This window comes from Myzus persicae, unplaced genomic scaffold (genome assembly GCF_001856785.1).
Source record: "Myzus persicae strain clone G006 unplaced genomic scaffold, MPER_G0061.0, whole genome shotgun sequence".
In the NCBI taxonomy this organism is placed as follows: domain Eukaryota; kingdom Metazoa; phylum Arthropoda; class Insecta; order Hemiptera; family Aphididae; genus Myzus; species Myzus persicae.
In genome coordinates this window covers 71,252-92,871 of record NW_019101405.1, presented here as the reverse complement: position 1 = coordinate 92,871, position 21,620 = coordinate 71,252, and the positions used below count along the sequence as shown (strand labels likewise).

Below are 21,620 nucleotides of genomic sequence, written 5' to 3'. Positions count from 1 at the left end.
TAGCAAACATACAGTTTAACACGTTATTTGTGAGCACCGAAGTTGTACTTACACGTATATTGTAAAATGCAGTATATAGGAAAAAAATACTCGTTTTAAATTATTTTTTCCATATGCACGTTAATGGTCCATATTTTTGAAAATTTAACTTCCCCTCTAGTTCAAAACCTAAACCCTTGTTTTATGTACCGTAAGAGATAAGCATTCCGTTGTTATATGTCCTCCTCAGTGATTTATGCTGTTAAAATAATTGTTGTTTTTGGTTATGATTCCGCCGTGGTCTGCATTCCATGATCACATTCCTGGGGCATCCCTTTTGTTAATCCGAAACTAATAACGACAGTGGCCAGCCGAGGGTGGTTACAGCTGAAGCTTTAGGTTGGCCACGATACTATCATTGCGAAATGTAAAAGGGAGAGAGTGAAACGGGATTTTTCCCCTTTTCACTGCTGAAAGTATGAAAAAACTCCCACTGTTCCTTGAGTGTCTGGATCATAATATACTCTTGAAGCCGCAAATTCATGTTACTCTTCGGTTTATGTCACACGTACCTACTATTTTGAAATGAGATACCATAACTATACGGTTATTTCTACAATTGGATTTTCGTCTTTAGTATCCCAATTTGCCGTTAAACAATGATTATATTGTAAAAATTGTCCAACACGAACTCGTCGAAGACTCTTACAAATATAATGCTTATCATTTTATTTTGTTAGTACATAGTTTAACCTTCGGATATAGCTCTAAAAATATAAAACTCCTCTGAATTCAACCAACCACGTTTAACAATAATAATAATTTAGAATATAACACGTTGTGTGGACCTTTGCTGAAGGTTTGATTTTTGATTTATTATTTAATCTGGGTATCCAATATGTAATATTTTATACAGTTAGATTTTCTTTGGCTTATATAAAATAAAATATTGTTAGGACTTAGCAGTAACCTAACAATACTAAAAATACGAATTCTATATAACATACGTATAGAAGTATATTAGCTATATATTTTTCAAAACAAAAATCAGATCGCCTTATACGTTCTTAATATAAGCTTTCCCATTTTAGATACCTAATGTTTTATTTTCAAATTCAATATATTATATTAAATTGTAATATTAGAATACGAACATATATACATTGTTTTTACTTTAATGTGTATTGTATTTCATTAGTAATTTTAACACACTGAAATCTAGATTTACGTCCGATGAAATGATTTTTTCACGTCGACAGCCTTATATATCTATAATATTATAAATTACTTATTTTATTAATTTTATTTATGCGCATCCTTTATTTCGTTTATTGCCAACCTAATAGCATATTATTATCCTACTAGGTTCATAAGTGAAGTGTTATTGCCTACCCAAAACGCCGTCTTTATATATCATATTTTATAGTCTAATCTAATTCGTAGTTAATTTTCTAAATGTCTAAAACTGTTAAAAAAACCCATTTTTCTTATAAGTTAAAAATAAATTACTGGACAAAAAGTTCCAACTTTCCTTGCAGTCAAATATAATTTCCCGTTTCATAAAAGTCGATCTGTCCAATAACTCTGACAACTTTATATTTTATTACATTTGTTCAGGTCATTTATCATTGCACAGGATATAAGAAGTTTTCCATCACAAGTGACATATTACCCAGAACCATTAGTTGGTATTAATTTTGATTCCACGTCACTACTTTGATAAGTTAGGGTATTTGAAGAAATATATACTTAAGAATAGCAGATCGATGTAAGAGAAAAATCTTTTTTGAGGTATATTTACGATTTTGAAATTGAGAGTTTTTATTTTTTACCCAAAGCCAAAGAGGGTTGTTCTCAAAGATTTCCATTCAGACGCACAGCTGTCACATTCCCATATTAACGTTTCATCTGTTTGCCTCAAGCGACTGAAATCAAAAGGCGGAAACGGAAGTAAATAGAAATGGAAAATGCAAAGAAATAGCCGTTTTACACACTCAAATATTCATTTTTTCATGTAAACAAATAGAGAAGTTATATTTCAGTGTATAGTTTTTAGTTGTTCTGTATAGGTAATATAAAAACAATGCTTAGCATAATTTCGTTGTTCTTCGCATACTATACCCATAACTTGTGTAAATATTTTCATTACATTTTTAGATAAAATTAAATTTTATACTCATAAATTATTTTATTTTCGGTAGTTTATTATTTTTGTCGTAAAAATGATAAAATAAAAGAGTACCAGTATTTAATTTGTTTTCGTTTTCAGATAGTTTAATATTTAATAAGCAAGTTAGGTTTATATACAAATTTTCAAATCCATAGTGTTCATTGATTGTAGATACTTCTTCTAACTTTTTTATTTTATGCAATAAAAAAATTATTCAAATTATAAAGTAGTTTTTTTATTCAGCTACAATTGTTTAAAGTTGCATACCTATAAAATAATAAAAATGACCATTTAAATTGTGAACGAGGTCCTCCATTGTTTTCACTACAGCGAGGTGCTCTATGCGCGTCGGGTAGCGCTTCGCAGTTTTTTTATGTTAGCACGATTTACTGTCTTGAGTTCTTTTGTACATTTTTGCCTAGGCCTTAGACCTTTCCAGCTCCCTAAGGATTGCAGGGATGGTTCCGTGTAAATAACAACCTAGCTGGTCATTCTTATTTGTTTCTATTACGGGGCTTAAACGCGTCTCTACGACATTCTTTGCGGCCACAATAAAACGCATACCGGACTTGATCATAAATCGCTTTTATGGGAATTCCCATGGCGAATTTGCAGGGGAGAAAGCCTATATACTTTTTCACTATTTGGAGTACCAGAAAACTGAAAAGTTGAACAATTGTTATTGAAAGCACATAAAGTCAAATGTTAAACTAAGAATAATAACACATGAAGAAAGCCTATGCTTTACTTTAAATGTTATTTGATTTCAAGTTATTTATCAATTTATGATTTGACAAATATATTTAATATTTACATTACTTTATAATACTTTTTGAGTTAGTGCTCACATTTTGATGAACAGTAGTATGTATAATATACGTATATTATTGTCTGGATGTTTTTTTAGTTAAAATCTTTTAGGTTAATTTTAACAGTCTATATTCTTTGTTCAAGTTTAGCCTGTAATTTACTTATCTGGAGTGTTTAAATTAATTTAGTATATATTTTTAGATGAAATATTTTTATTTTTTATTACACTATTCGTGTATAAATGCATTATATCTTCAAAGATGAAAATTAATTTAAAGTTTAAAACTCGAAAGGTTCTCATGAATTAAATATTTTATGTTAAAAGAAAATGTTCTTTGTTACCTAGTTTAAAATGGTTGCACAAGTTTCAATTTTGGAAGTACCGTATACTTACACGGCTACACATGTATCCATTAGCTAATTTATAGAGTCATAAAATAAAATAAAAGTAAATCTAATTCGGTGTAGTAACTTAAATACAATTTTTTTTGAATCACAAAATTTATATTTAATGAAATCGCTACGTATCGTCTATAATTTATTCTACTGTTAAAAATATTTGTAGTTAAAAAAATGTCAAAAAATCTAATTCTTCTAGTTTCTTATAATTTTATTTCTATTATAGATTACTCATACCAGTAGGCATTACCTTCGTGTGTTGGTATAAATTGTGAATTGGACATAGTTAGGCCGCCTAACCTTCACACATTTGCATTTCATATAGTGTCGATAATTTATTTTTATGTTTAAATAGGGGGCTTAATATAAATACACTTAACTATAATTACACTTTTTTTTAAAGATATTTTAAGTTTTAACATACAATTTTTGAATGAAAATTAATTTTTTTACATAGGTGTGTTTTTTAGGATTTTTAATAATAATCTACAATTATAATTTATTAGCCCTAAACATTTTTTTAAAGAAAATATCATCGATAGTTATTAAAAAATATTGAAATAATAGTTCTTAATTATTTTATATGCAAATGATTATCTTATTAAGTTTGTGGTTTCCAAAAATATAATTAAACTTAAAATTGTTTATTAAAAGAGTGTATGTTAAGTAATTGTTAATTATACAACAACCGTATTTCAAAAATATTCTATTAGTATAGTATAACTTAAAACCTAAGTTTAAATTAAAACATTTAAACATCATAATATTTTATGAAATAGTAAAATGTATATATTTTTCCACAGATGTTATGTTTTAAGTTTTTAAATTATGTAAAATTGTAAAAATCAAACTTTTTCTAGGTAATATCTGTTTATTTAATTACTTTACAAACCTCGTTCTTCTAATAGTGAATAATATACTATTAAAATGATTAAACTAGACTAGCATGAATGGATTTTATGATTTGAGTTCTAAGTTTGTAGATCATCAGTGAAGCATTTATAGAAATTCGCACACCCTGAACTCATTATAGTTTGGAAGTTATTGGATTTTTTATGTCATAAATTATCTTGATATATTAGATAGGTATTTAAATTTTGTTATCATGTATATTTGATATTTTTTTTATAAAAATGGCAAAAACATAAATACAATTTATAATACCTATTAATATGTCAAATATAATTTCTCATTTTATATATTTATAACCTATATTATATTCTCCAGCACGTCTGGCGATCTCGATGTATTTTATGTTCGGGTCCAGTTGCAACCGACGTGTTCTCTAAATTTTTATCACTATATACATGCAAACAATAATGAATTGTTATTGTAATTGCGGTTCATACCTACGCAGTGATGTTGTGAGGGTGGTATTGGAGGCGCCCCTGTCATCAAGATGTTAATTTATGGCTTCATTACGAACATCCCGTGCCTTCCCCTCTTGTGTGTACGATAAATTTTACAATGCATGTAATATAACATTTTTGAACCATAATCCGACAGACGAGTACGAGGTGAAGGTATAGAGGGGTGACCGTTATTATATTTCATTCGAATATTGGAGGGGAGCAACAAAATATCGATGGGATTATTGCCTTAGAATGTTGTTTTAACGGGCACCCAGTTGGATCATAAAACCGTGCCTGTGGACAATTAGCTACCGCAGCAGCCCCGATTATGACCGGTCATTTCGCATAAATCTACTAATAATTATTATATATTCTATGCTTACTTTGCTTCACCCTGATTCCTAGCAGAAGGTCCAACGTTGGGGTTATGTGTCTAGACTCGTAATTGGCTTATTATATCAGTTTAACAGATTTTCGTAAACTACGTCAAAGCCCATTAAGAGCAACAGCGATAGGATTTCACAAAAGCTTTTATGGGCAAAATTATAAGTCGTTATTTATTTTTCCCAGTTGAACTTTGATAATTGAATGAGTAAAATGAGTACAATTCAAACTTGTAAATAGTTTCCTTCAAAATTGAAACTCTGTATTCGAATTAACAAATTAATATTTTCAATTATTTAAAGTTAAAATTGTGTGTGGGATATAAACGTAAATACAATATGTATATAACATATTACCTTGGCTGTAAGTATATTCGTTTTATCAAACATACATTTATTATTGTATTGTATATTTTTTAAAATTATTTGAACGATGACATGGCTAAATGTAAATCTTGTAATCTACCTAATGTACAACAGTACACTGTAGAGTCTTAAATGTCTTCATTCTATGTATCTAAGGTAAGCTAGGATAACGTTCATCACTGAATCATTGAACCATTTTATGTTCGTAGTTCGTACAGACTAATATGTTGTAAAATCTAGTTTGATTTTGTCCCCCTCCACTCTGAAAATGACTATGTGCTCCCATGATGCTAAGTACCAATAGGAGATAAGGAAAAGGAATATAATATAACCATACTTATATCACAATTTTATGAATTTAATAATATATTTCAACGAGTAAGACTATTAATATTAGACTTAGTGTTTTTGAAATTATTTTTCTTTAAATAGCACACTTTTACTTTTATTATAATTATTGGCTATAATTACAATGGTATATTTCCCTTTTTACGAAGTGTTCCATAATTTGATTACAGTGGCAGTGTGTATTATCTAATGTATACTATTATGTTTTAATTTTAAATATGTACATCGAAGCCTTCCCAGAATGAAATGAAATGAGTTAAGAGATTTGTGTGTTGAGGTGTATTTATAAATATGTACGTGAGATTTAATTCAAATAATGATATAAATGATGTGAATAAATGACGTAATAAACTAATAACTGAGAATTATTTACTAACTCTGTATAAGTTTGATTTTTGATTTTCTTTTATCGTGGAAGTATGATATATTTATACTATTTAAAGAAATTGTCTGTTGGCAACATAGTTCCAGATTAATCAGTAAATCTGCGAAAATCCCACTTTCTCTGAATATTTAAAATTTTAAAGAAAGAACGGAAACGGACACAAACTTCATTAACACTTTATTACTAGTGATGAAACCTCAGTTGGACATTAACCAAATAAAAAAAATCTTGATTTATATGTGTATGACGATTACTACAGAAAACGAATGCTTATGGATTACGGTTTAGTTTATAACATTATAATATATCTCGTAATATACTGTATGTATCAGAGAGGTTTTTTAAATTTATTTATTTGTAGATAGGTAAAGTATACAGCATTATCATCGGTGTACCAGGTGTATTAATGTTTTCATGTTTCCATCAAATGGACGGAGGTGCTTAGTACTTATAAAGGTGTATAAATTAAAACAAATATTAAACAAATTCACCTATATATAATAATAATAAAAAAATATACTATAATAAAATAAATTAATGTATTTTGGGTACATTTCCACGTGCTATTTTTATTATAGCTACTGTATAAGGTAACACGTAAACAACATCCAGTCAAGTGCTTTTGGCTATCATACGTTTAAGTAAACATCATTATCAATGTCTAGCAGTACCTCTCTCGTACCTACCTTTCGACCATCTTGGACACTTTTTCTGCCGTTATGTCGGCACTTAAATAAATTGAGGTTTCCGAAAAGGTTTCTAACTGAAAACACAGTCATAAAACCTTTTGAATATTTCCAACATCATTTTTTACAGTCACTTAGTACAGCAATTCAAATATAGACATCAAACCACTAGAACATTTTAAACTGTAATAAAAGTTAACGTAGGTACGTACTCCGTACACACCTGATCCGCGATGCTAAAAAACCCTTACCCGCTCGTATTTCATTATGCTAAAGTGCGAAGGAATTACCCCCCAACCAGCGTAAATCATACAATATACTACCATTGTTTATTATTACGACAAAGACTTTTTCGGGGTTAAAACTGGTGGCTTATAGGACTTAGCGGTGTAAGATGTGTTTCTTTAAACTTTTGACAACACATAAATAACTAGGTTTTCAATCCAACTTTTATCAACACGCTCGTATACCGCTGGGGCGGTAGAAAGGAAGGAGCGTGAGCCGTGAACTTCTCGCATACTGTGGTGTATTACCAGCGCGATGAATTTGATTAATGTACAATCGTGAATGTGGCGTGTGCGTGAGTATGTCTTAAAAATAGAGATAAAATATAACGCATAATAATAATAATAATAATAATAATAATCATAAGATCGTGTGATATTTTTCCTTTGCACGTTTAACTAGTCATCGGGTATATGCTTACCTAAGTGTTATTCACTCATATTGAGAATTTCAATTCTATAACTCCTCGCGTGCATATATGTCGTTTTGCTATAGGTACTATACTTTTCTATCTCGTTTATTTCGTATTTACATTCCGATATATTTTTTTATCACCACAGTATTTAACATTTTTTTCTGTTAAATAAAATGTTATTACGGTTGTACGCTAACGCATAGTTGCTTTTTCGTTTAAGTAATTAAAATGAATTATAATAATTACATTTAAAGGTTTAGTTTCTTTAGCGTATAATTCGCTAAGTGGTTTTCTTAATTATATAATTAGATACTGGCCAAATAACAAATATATTTGCAATAATATCCCTAGCTGTACCAAAAATCTATACGTTTTAGTTAATATGTGTTAATTTGTTTGTCGATTAATGAATTTATATTCATTAAAAAAATTATATTATTTTTTTCTATATTACCTATACACTTCAGGTATACAAAAAAAATGAGTGTTCCTATGGAATTATATATTATATGTAGTATATTATTAAAATAATGAAATGTCTACAATTTTATCTGACGTATATAGAAGTTATTGAATTTCATATTAAAGTGTTTTTGAAAGGCTTTTTATAGTAAACTCAGTATTCCTGAATTAGGAAATTATTGACCTTGTGTTCATTTATTTGATACAAATCACTATTATCTGTTAAATTTCATCGGTATCAACAAATAACCATATTTATTATATTATGTTTTCCTAAATATTTTCCTTTATTATAAACTTGAATTATTGATATAAATAATTTATCACTTAATATGTATTTATTTGTAATCTCCATGTTTCCTGGTATTACAAAAATTAAGTATGATTGCGTACACAATATTTCGGCACAATCGATTTGAATTTAAATTTTGATGTATCAGGATTAAATTTAATATGATACTGACTGTGATCAATTATTTCGCTATTAAAATAACTTCTGAGTAAAATAAATAATTCGTTATTGTAATCAAAAATAATTATTACCATGGGTGGCATGCATATTTTTTTCGTAGTATGACGTTGGAAATTGTACAAAACATTAAAGTTCAATAAGTTTGTATTAAAAAAAATAAATGTTTTTTAAAAGTTAGAATAAAGTCTTGGGATTCGTAGTTTAGATATAATAATATTAAATTTATTTACTATTTATTTTTGCACACATGAATTTAAAATAATATGTTTAATATACATTTTGTGCTAAAAATATAATAAATATCTACTTAAAATTCTGTTGAATAAAAAATGAAAAGTTCTCAGTAGGAGGAGGAGATATGTTGAAGGAATAAAAAAAACTGCAGTAATGATTTACGCTTTTATTTAATTCTTATTTGAATAACGTTTAGGAGAGCGCACAAAGGGCTTTTGGCCAAACTTTGGTTATAAGTTATAACATTGTGTTCTATTAACCACACACATTTTCTCATAAATCTAAAGCCCATTATCACCCAGTGCCATTATGCGGCTAGTTCGTAATTAAAATTTCCTATGCGTTCCTAACACAATGTTGTAAATCGCGTTTTATCGGCCTCAGCCCTTTCCGTCGAAATATTCAAAACAAGGAAGATATTCGTGTTACTCGCTCCCCTGCATGCTCGTTTCCTGAAAATTATATACACATACACACACACATACCTACACACGCGGCGTAATGCAATACCCGCGGTGGGCCATATTATATACAAAACCCGTGTATACGCTCACTCTCCCTTACTCCCACTCGGTTTCTACTTAAGAGTCTATACCCTGCATGTTAATGGAAATCGCACTATATCGAAAGCTTTTTCAACCCACTCACCCACCCCATTTGGCTGTACATACAAGTGTTATCGAAATCCCTCGAACATTATACGGTATTCCCGTTGTGTTTAAACACCCGAGACAGTTTTATGTCGCGACACAGGCCGCAGTCATCCAGTTCACGATGAGTACCATACGATCGTCGTCTTTAATGGTGTTATGATATCTTGATATTAAATTAATTTAGTACCAGTATTTAATAGTTTCATATATTAGCATATTATAATAATATCTACACTTGCCCACGATGACGGTTTAACAACGTCATAGGTCTGATTTAAAATAATCACACATTAGATGGCAGCGTGTCGGTTATTTTATGGTAGGCTTATACTTGTCCTTTAAGTGTACGTCACTATATTTAATTTAATTTACAGCAAGCTGACTGATTATAATATATATATCTGCATACTTATAATTTCAAATTTATATTTTTAAGACACAAGATAATGCTTAAGAGTGATCTAAGTTCATGTGAAACATTTTGGAGTAGCATATGAAAATTCGATATTAATATTTGTATTTGTATCTTTGCATTATATTATGAGCATTATACTTTTAAATACATGATATCTTATAAGCGTCTTAAATTAAACATCATCCACCACCTAATGATACAAAATATCAATATTCAAAAAAAAAATATAAATATTATAGATAAATAAATATTTATTATTTTAGTCAGTTAATATTAACATATTACTATACAATCAGTAAAATTATTATAATATTAAGGTACTTGTTTGTAATATATTTAATATGAATTATTTTGTGCGTTAAACCTATTTTTAATTTATATTATTTTTCGATAAATATGAATTAGGCATACTTACTATGCTGAGTTTTGATACTATCTTATCACCATGGACCACTACAAATATTCTAGTTATAATAACTATACAATAAATTTCTTACTACAATTTTTATTCGCTTTAAAAATAATCTAAATACTTAAGAATTGTCATAAAAGTAGATAGGACTGATAGGTATCATTAAAATTATCAGGATTCTAAAAAATACATTTTTCACTAACAGAGATACGTGTTTTAATATACTAGCAAAAAAAAGGGCTTAAAAGTCTTTAAAGCTTTATTAATCAACAATATTTACTTTTGTTCCGTTTTTTCTTTTGATAATTTTTTACTGGTTTTATTTTAGATTTAGATGAAAACACTATTTTAGTTATTTTATGGCGAGTGTGATTCATTTTCAGTATAGTTTTAAATTTACGATATCTACCGCATAAAATATAACACGATATAACTCTTTACCTTTACTTAAATTATTAATATACTAAACGAATTTTACAAATGTATTTTTTAGGGATGCTAAAAACCACACTTATCTTCTAAAGTACTTTTTGTAAAGTAATTTTATATTTATAGGCGCGGAAAGTTAAAGGGATCCGTATGTGCGTAAATTTTTTTGGGGGCAATATTATAGGTAGGTACATTACGTATAGGAAGCGAACGTCCATAACATTGCGCGCCTGCTGTTTTTGAGTTGTAACTACCATTAATCGCGACGGGGGGGGGGGGGATGTTGAAAAAGTTGCCAGGGAAGCACCTACACCTCTGCCATCACCTGGATACGACCCAATATCGTTTGAAGTTTTCTCATTTCGCAAAGAGTCCCCTGAAATGCCCTAGACCCCACGCAGAGCATCGTTTTATTTATAGGCTTCTACAGTATGGTTTTTAATTTCTTCTGCAGCCCCTTATTATAGTAGGTAATAAAATAAAGTCCTTGGTGTATTTTATTTAACAATGGCATTTTCGTTGTAATAAAAATAATTATATTCTTCATTTTTTTTTACAATCAAAGCTTAAAAATAATTGAAAACATTGTTCGTTTAACATGTAATAACATTTTTTATTTATAAAATATTAACTGTATACCCAAGCGTTTATTAGAAAATGATTGAATTCGGTAATTCTTACAACAATAAAAGTCAAATATGAACGTAAATAATGATTATAGTTTAAAAATAATGTTCATTTTATTATATTGATACAGGTGCATTATTATAGTTAGTGTATGAGTTATAATCTTTAATATTATTATAACTTTTTTGTGGTTGTTGTATAATTGTTTTAAATTACATTTTTTTTTGCTCTTTTATTTTAGTTATCAGATTACTTACCAAAATTGATTGTAAAAACGTATATACTGGCATCGTAGAAAAATTAACTTAAAATTTAAAAGTTCTATTTAGTTTTAAATGAGGAATTGAGTTAGTAATCTTATTCTCACATTATGTGCCATAAATATTATTCGTGAGTCGTTATAGCTCTTTGAATTACAGCTAACCCATCGTTTTATAAATTCTCTGGAGACTGGAATTTAAGAGTCTTCTTTCCTGTTCGTATATAAAGCCGTTATCGGAAGTAAATAACACACTTTTTTGCTTTCGGAAACCGAGTGGTTGGCTAAGTGTCGGATGTCCCGCACATAATGAAACCCCAGAGAGTAATACTCTAAGGATTCAGTCCATTATTATATATTTATGACTACGGCGTGGGTGACTGTCCGAATATATCTGATCAGACTTGGTGGAAGACTTCTTGAGATTGCATTTTATTCGCATTTTATATGTTGTACGCCCAATAGACATGGCCATGAAGCCACCATGGCACGTTTTTAAAAAAGGAATTTTTTTCTTGCTAGTACAGTGAGTACACTATACCTGACTATTTAATACAGATGTATTTTCAGAGTTTAATTCGGTGTCTGATTTTGACCTGTTCAAAATATTGAAGTATTCTAAACCAAAGTGGTTTGTAACGCTGTTTGTTATTTGTCGTTCAATAGAACATCTTTGGGTTTGATTGCTTAGAAGTCCACGTATTATTCAAAACTTGATATCCTCAATACTTTTTATTATATTTTAAATTATGCATTGGGCTTATTGACGACGGCAGTTGAATTTATTATTCGCGGTTTTTTTGTATTCAAGATAATATTTTGATTTAAGCCCGATTTGCAAATATTTTCACATTTTTATCCTACACATTATGCATTTTAAATCCAACCATAATGTGGATGTGTGTGAACACTGAACAGTATTATGATTTCGGTTCGAGTGTTCCCCCAATAGTAAAGCTGTACACGTGTCGGACCGCAACAACCACACGCGTCGTCAAACGTACATGACACTCCTTAAAAAAAAAAGTAATGAAATACGCTAAACTGTAAATATAATTCAGTTTTACGACTGTTGTAAATTCATTAATGGAAAAAAATAACTGCCAAGTATTATGACGTGTATTAGGCTCATCTATTAGGCTCAATATTGTATATATAATTACACAAGTATTGTTGATAAACATATGTCTGTAGACACACAAATTTCATTCCACATTATTTACATTAAAATCTCGTTAAAACGTCATATACCGTTGCCACAAATTATCGATTTATTTCATAAATTCGGTTGATTCAATTGAAATCGTATTTAAATTTGAGAAATTGAACAAAATCAAATGGAGTTTTACCATTTAAAAAAAACGCAGCTACGTACACTGCACAGTGCACATATTTTAACGATAAAAAAGGGTGTCGGGGAATAGAAGGATCGTAATCGCAAACAAACCGGTTTATTTGGTCTGTTATTACTTCGAACGCAAATCGTTTCTTGTTGTTTAAAAGAATAAAAACACAAATGGTAAACGTATCGACGTTATTACGCATTGCGTGCTAGTAACAGGAGGGCACACGAACGAACTTACATAAATCTGAATTTCAAAAAGGGTGACTCCACCCCATAAGTCGATCCCGATGACCCTTTTGCATACACAATAAGTACATACTACACATCTAACGCCATGGATTTAGAAGGTTAGATTTTGTATGAATACGTTAAAGTTGGGAGCATATATTTTATTATTAATTCATTCTTTGCATACATTAAAATAAAATATGAATGATATTCGCATTTGCTTTAAATCACACGCTGTTGTATTTATATTGTATTTTTATCTATCAATTTAAAATAATTGTTTAATATTGTTGACGGCGTTTTATATTATATTATTATTAGTAAATGAACAGTGTATGTTGATGCATAATATATTATGTTTATATTGTTCACTATTTTCCGAATTATTTATTTAAAAAATAAAATTATAAAATAATTTTTAGATTGTTAATAGATCTACTATGAGCTTAAACTTAACTTAAACCCACCCAATCGGTCATTACTCATAATATTTGTATCCATACTTATATTCTCAAATTTAGGTCATACGCCCATATTTATATTTTTAAAACTATATAATTTAGTCATAAGCATAACCCATGATATTTAAAAAATGTGTAATAACGTTTAATGCGTTCGATTACCTAAAAAAAAATATTTCTATTAATTTGAATGCTGCCAATTTCTCACAGTCGTAATAGTTAAATTATAATACACGCATTTAATTTTAGATTTATTGTTGTCTTAATTCAACAAAATCGTGATAAAAGTTATACCTTTATAAGTTTTGCGATTTTCTGTAAACCAGAAAACATTGTATTACGATGCATGATCGAGACTTAATTAATGTGCTAGTTATTTATTTCGGTATGACTAATTTAAATATTTCTGCAATTAATCTATGACTGTATATAAATGTAGCGAATGGTTTTAAATACAGTTTAGGAGGGTGTTATAATCCATGATATTAGCAATGTCAATATATTACATGAAATGTATCGTTTCATCAATGTATAGGCACATTAAAATAAACGATTCATTGTGGTCTGAAATTACCGCTAAAAGTTACTTACCGCGTACATTGTACGCATATTATAGAATATGCATATATATATTACCTTTTTGACAGTTGGCAAAACCACCCATTATTATTGAACGTTTACATTATTTTAGTTACAATCAACAATTCCATAGTATTAAAGCTAATTTTTTTCTATGACTGTTTTTACTAGTATCGTTTTTGAATTTTTAATGTAGTAATAGTTATTTGTTTGCTTTAAGAACTAACCACGACTGATTAATTATTAATTATTCTTTGTATGTTCCGTTTCATCGACTTGATAGAAGTGCTTTAGTATTGCATTCGTGATCTTAACCATTTCTTTTCAAGTAGCATATTAATTTCATTGAAATTAACCATCATTTTTTAATCCGTTCATATTTAATAATACAGTTGAAATAATCTAAAATCACTGTTCATATTGTTTAATACCAGCTAATACTAAATACATAAGACATACATTTTCAACTTAAAATACAATTTATCGCGCTGCAAACATCATCATAATAATGTACCTATTGTACTAGGAAACAGCAGAATATTTAAAAAGTACTCGATACTCCCATTCAATGTATTATATTATATCCTTTTAACCAACTGCATTTTACTATAACAACCTCTATTGTTGAAATAATTTCGACGGGATGTATATTACACATTGTATGATCATACACCGATGTATATCTATCATATAATACTTGTACGTATAAAACTCGGAGCCTTAAACTTTAAGTTCGCCGTATTCCCAACCATCCCCATCCTCTCCATTGTGGTCTACAAAACATCAGCCCACGGATGCATTTATTCACACCACGCCGTGTGTCGCATTGTTATTAAAACCGTCATTCATTATACATATTATTATACCTGCATATGGCACACACGCTATTGTAGAGTTCATCGCGGACATTTCCACGGCAGTGAAACAAACGGAAAAAAAAAAATCATAAACAAAACCAACTAAATAACCCGCATAACACAACAACAAGACCTCTGGGTCGCCGTCGCCGTCGTGCTCAAACGCCGCGATCGCGCGACAGCGACCGCTGCAGCACGACGTACGTGTACACATATATACAAGACATGACACAAACACACATACTTAACATATACTTACGGTATTATTATTATTATTATTATTATTCGGGTGATTATCCGGTTGTGCCACCTATGCGAGTGTCGGCCTATGTGTTCATCTCCCCGGGTATATTATTGCCATATTGGTATAACCTCTTCGGCTGCAACTGTTTTAATACATCTATATAATACGTTATTATACGCTGATCTTCGTCATCCGATGTTGAGCACACATAATGAATAGTACGCGGTCGGTTATTTATATTACTCTTTTTTCTTTTTTTTTGGAAGGGGGTGCGTGTGTTCGACTTGTCGTGTGTGTGTGCCTGTGTGTGTGTGGGGGGGACGGGTGGGCGGCCGGCGCGCGCCTACGTATGCAATGCATTTTATAGAAGGGCCTCGCTTGAATCGATCGGTCGGTCAACCGGTTAGTCGGTGCGTGCGTGTGTTCCGCGGCGTATTATACGGAATTATTATATTATACGCACTCTTATGCCGTGTATATACATATTATTATATAAATAAATACGCCGTACAGTGTCCGTGTGTCGGCCGTGTGTCGCGTGTGTGCCCGTCGTTGCAGACGCCTAAGTGCACGAGCGCGCTCGTGGTGTTCGGGTTTTGTGCAGTTCCCGTCGTTCGTTTAGTGTTTTGGTCGAATAACTTTTTGGGTGATTTTTTTGTTGTTTTTGAGTATCATTTTTTTTTGTGTCGTGAGTTTTTGCGGTCCGTCGTCGATCTCGGATAAAAATGGTAATCGATGTCAATTATAGCACATACGGTCGAGTACGAAACGGGTAATACGAAATGAATAAAAAAAAAAAAAAAATCGTTAAATTTTGAACACTGCTACGGTTGTTTACTTTCTCTCAAATTATTTTTCAGTGGACACTCGATGATTGCAATTTTCCCTACATTGTCAAGATATTAATAATTTTTCTTGTGATATTACCAGTTTTAATTTGAATCTATTTATTTAATTTTAAGTTCGTCTCTAATTGCAGCTTTATCAAAATTATAAAGCAACAATAACTGGGAATTATTAAATGAACATAATTGCCGTTTTCTTTTTCGTCCAATACACATATTAGATCGGATTTTTTTCAAAAAGTCATTGCAACTGGTTTTAAAATTACATTCACTGTACACTGTGTACGTGATTAGAAAATTTACGAATCCACTCTTATTCCTACTTAATTTAATGACTATACAAAAGAAAATGCTATTAGAAATTATTTACACACGTCACTAGTTCATCGCAGGTCGACTAACACAATTTAAAATGCAGGTAGGTACCTACACCGTAAAATCAAGTAAAAACATCGTCGTCAGTATATTTTTATCATCATTTTTCTACACCAAATTACTTAGTGCAAACCAATATTTAACTGTTCCCGTAGTGTTCTAAGTCAAATATGACCGTTCACTTAGGGTCCGGCGTCGAGGCGTGTTAGGTCTTTGTTTTCATGAAAAAATATTATGATGCTTATTGTTTATACTGATAAACCATTATCTCACGTATTGTGTCCCTTCAACCCGCCATAAACTTTAAACCGTTTCGATACCGACCGCAATGCATTAAGACCGTATACACCACCCAGTTTTGTTGTGTACAAAATCGATGTTTATATTTTACATGTATATGCCTTATCTGTGTGTATATTAAATGTGTGTTTGTGTATCCTACGCAGCACCCATGAAGGCGATACTACCATGCTGATAACCCGTTACACTTCTGTGTTAATAAAGAGCACAGGAAATACTATGGTATCTCCCACGTACGTGCCTCCTCATAGGTGAGTCAACTTTTCGATATCCATTCGTATATTATGACGCCTGCAATATCTGTTATAACTTATATAAGCCTAACAACTGTACCGAACCGTGTTTCCATGTTACAAAGACACTGATTATAATATAGTAGTATCTATCATCCACTCCAATCGAAATAATAACAATTCGATTGTTATTGATAATATATGACGTTTGAATGATCATCGTTTAAATGTACCATCTGATCATCTGTATTAACAATTATTTTATAAAGAAATGTAAAGTATTTAAAGATTTGAAAATCTTTCATACTGGAAAGTGAATATATTTTAATATTGCACTTATGGCTTATTGCGAACAATTTGCTATTTCACGAACTAAAAACCAGAAAGTAGTAATAATGAGAAGTATAAAATATTTCAACGTCCTTAGTCGTTATAATTTCGAAACAATTAATTCCAATTATGTAGAAAATCATCGCTTCAAACAGGCGAAAATAATATTCGAAAACAAGATAGTAATTAATTGAGTTTATTCTGGAGGTAATTGAAAAATTAAATTTCAATTTTGACATATAAACATATTATTTACAATTCTCATCGAAACAGCACAGCCCGTGTGGTTTTTTCATTGGCTACTTTTCACGCACCGGTGGCTGTTTGCGGCGGCGCCTCACTCGGATGAAAAGGCACACACACGTGCATATTATATACTATATATTATATTATATTTTATACATATATATATATAGTAATAATTTATACAGTCTCGTGTCCGTAACAGATGTTTCGTCTCTGTCGTCGGTCAGCGACAGGGCTGGGTAAAATGCGGGAGATTAAGTTGTGCGCCCTATTGTTTGCGTGCTCGCCCTGCACAAAACCCAACACCTAATTAATCAACTACACCTCGTACACGCGGTTCATACATATATGTATACGTCGGGGAGGATATTATATTTAATATTGCGTTTTTGGCGGGGTACAGTGTGCTCGGCCAAAATGAATTTTCCGAAACATATACCAACTCCAGCGTCCCTTCGCCCACTTGACCACCTGCATATACGTATACTCGCGTTGGCGTGTCGAAATTCAACAAAAATAATAATAAATAAGCCGACGTGTTCGTAAACCACGGACGGCTGTGATGATTGCGTATGTAGGAATTCGGGCTATGCAAGAGACACATTCGAAATTAAACCCAGACATCATCGTTCATCGAGTGTAGAGACCTGCAATGGAATCTCACTAAATCGTTATGCCGATGGTCACGTGCAGTAATGAAGTCGCACATATGTTATTGTGGCAGACCTCTTATAGCTAGGCCTGGGTAGGTTTTGCGTTCAACAAGAATATCGTCGTTGTTTTCGTAATACTGTGACAAAATCTAGTAGCTATTGAATACAAACATTTGAATATTTTAATTATTATTTTTCTGTGGTATTATAGTTAGCATAATTTTAGCGCAATAAATCAACTTACATAATATATGCATTATTCCGCATGTATAATATTTTAATGCCCTTTTCAAGGGCAATAATTTATTAATATTCATATTTGCATTACAACTTTATTTGGTCACCACATTTTGTTGGAAGAATATTGATGGATTTGAAAACGAACTGTTGTTCGTAATTTGAAATTTGATTGTTCATTTAAAATTTGACTTTATGTACTTGACATGTATGTATTGCAACACTTTAAACACACTAAATATAATAAAGTACATTAATCTACTTGCGTCATTGTCGCTATTGTTAGAACCAAATATAAACTTGTCTATAGTAACAATAATTAGGCTTCTGTAATCAATGTTTTGAAAGGCGTTGTAGTATAGCAAGGTCGATTCAAACCGTATATAGTATGTGCCGTAGGCGAGTTAAGTGTCGACGTAGACGTTTATTTTTCTTGTAGCTTTTTATACATCTATTTTTTAAAGTCTTTTGGCCATGCAATATTGTGTGTGTTTGGGATCCAAGCTTCCGGTTTCGTCTCGTAGTTTTTAAAAACAATTTATTGTATTAGAAAAAAATAAGATGTCACTTAAATGTCCATAGATTACAAATCAGTTTTCATTGTTAAACCGTAAAGTGGATACAACACATTTTATTATGTATTATTGTAATAATATGATGGCTATCATTTTATACCTCAAAGCAGTCAACACCTATATACTCGCAATCTAATAATTACTATGTAAATCGCATAACAATGAATGCGATGATGAACTGTAGGGTAGAAATACAGTTGTAGGAGGAACCTATTAGAATAGTTTGACTTTTATAGATTATTTTTTTTGAGTGCCTCGGTCATTGTCGTCGTGTAAACCGTATGCCGATATGGTGCAACCATCTTGACAATAAAACCGTTCTCGCGTTGCTGCCGATCTTGATTGTACGCATTCATTGTTGTGGTGTATAAGCTTCGACGTGCGTAAACCTCATGCATGCGTTCAGGAAATTAGGTCGTTGACAAAGACGTTCTACCGCGGTGACAATTTCCAGAATTTGCTATTGTTTTCTTTTTCTCCAAGTTACGAATACATTTACGTTATATTGTGTTCTTGACAGTATCCGGTCCGGTCCGATGGTTCAGGTGGTATTTTTTTATGATGTGATGTTATTGGTTGTTCCGACAAAATTCGATATAATATGACAGGTACATATTTGTGGTTTACGGCATGAATCACACTACCTACCTCTAATCGAGGTCGACTAGTTACATAAATTTGTCATTTCCCACGATACATACTCTCGGTTTGTTGTACCTACCTAGTTAAGTTGCAGCGCACGTATATATGCACAGATACATATAGATAGGTACTGATACCTATTATTTACGTATGATGAAAAAAGTTAGTTTTTCCCGAAAAAGAATTACCACTTATTACGGTAGTTAAACTATTTAAGAACATGCTGCAGACTAGAGTGGTATGGCAATAACATACGTAACAATAAGCAATAACCATGTTCTCTTTTCAACAAACGTTTTTTCGAAATTGTTTATGTAGGTAATATAAATACGCAGCGTATAAACTAAGTATTCAGATATTCACTATATCCCATGTGAAACTCCGTTAAATTTACAATTTCAGCTGACATATCTTAACTGTAAATATATATTATGCAGTATGTTGAATATATTCAATTTTTTTTTATAATTTTAACCAAAACGAATGTTTAGTTAAGCAAAATTAATTAGGTAATGGTGCTCGAGATTTATATTGTCTAATTTCACTTAATCAAATTATTTATTTGGTTGTTGAATAGATGTATAATATCACACACCTTATAAATAATTTTAAATCTTAGGTTAAGCCTATTAAAATATCATTACTGGCTTAATAATTTACTTTTTATAAACTAACATTTCTAATTAAAACTATATGTAATAATTGTCTTCTAATGAATATTAAATGGATATATTGATTTGGATATTTATGCTATAATAATTGATTATACATTCGTATACTATCAAGACTTTTTTTAAATTGTATTGATATTGCATAAATTATCGAAATAATTGTCCATATTTAATGAACTGTAGTTAATCTGCGTTATTATTTATTAGTTATAATATAATACCTATACTCCATAGGTATACACTGAACACTAGCCTTTACGGGGTCATTTTATTTGACATTGGATGTACCATTATCAACTAACTCGATTAATTGTTGTTCTATAATATGTTATAATTTATTAGTAATTTTATAATTAATCCGTTATACTCTTAACTCATGTAATTTTTTCCTTTAACTATCCTCTATGTCTATCACAGTCCTGCACATCCAAAATAAAAATTAGGATACTGCGTTTTTATTAAATATTATGTGCATGTTGTACAACACGCGAATTGCAAATATGCAGGACAATAGCGTTATCAAAAATAATAAACGGCTGTGGTTTTTTAGTCCTTGAAAACGGCGGAAGCAGACGCGCGAAGTCGGTTTTCGCCATCGTGATGTCTTATAATATGCGTCCATACTGATGATCTCATATTTAATAGGATAGGACGTAATATAATTTTCTCACTCTCTCTCCATCTCTGTCCACACAATGACAATCTCTCAATCACGTTCGTTGGTCTTTTGACTTAGTCATTATTTCAATATAATAAGATGTATATACGATTTTTTATTCTGTTATGTTTATTTTTTTTTATTATTTTTTTTTTTGTAACACGAGTTTGCATAATATTCCATCAGTTCGTCTTATAGGCAATATTACGTTACCCACTCGGTTCGTGAGCTGCTTTTATAATAATCGAAGCGCATTTCCCAGTGGTAGTGGTAGTATAGTCATTATATCCGATCACCATCGAGTATGTAAATCATCATCGTACCTCTCCTCCAGACATCCTCTCGGCATGGAAAACCTGTTTGTACGGTTTTGAATTTTTGTTTTTTTGCGATTCGAAAGTAATTCAAAACAAAATTGAAACATTTAAAACAATACTTGTAGACTTTGACGATTCGGAAACTTACTGTTACATAAGTGTATTACCATCAGCATTGTACGAATTGAGCCTTATTGAAATCCAACAACATTTTAGAGAAGTTCTATAATACTTGATACTTGAAGTAGCCAGCCGTAGCCGTCAACGGCGTTAACTAAAGTAC

General features: G+C 30.8%; 1 protein-coding gene across 5 annotated transcripts in view; it reads left to right on the top strand.

The window, feature by feature from the left end:
* LOC111028979 (protein sprint) overlaps positions 1–21,620 on the top strand; it is an 89,732-nt gene that overhangs the window by 15,491 nt on the left and 52,621 nt on the right. The window contains exons 1-2 of one of the 5 annotated variants that reach the window (XM_022307782.1): positions 15,670–16,027; positions 16,922–17,026. The exons of 2 other annotated variants lie outside the window; for them this stretch is intronic. In XM_022307782.1, the coding sequence (XP_022163474.1) occupies positions 15,981–16,027; positions 16,922–17,026 (152 nt within the window). In that variant the 5' untranslated portion in view covers positions 15,670–15,980. Of the gene's footprint in view, positions 1–15,669; positions 16,028–16,921; positions 17,027–21,620 lie in introns of those variants that run through there. 2 more of the 5 variants (XM_022307784.1, XM_022307785.1) reach the window with 2 other exon arrangements.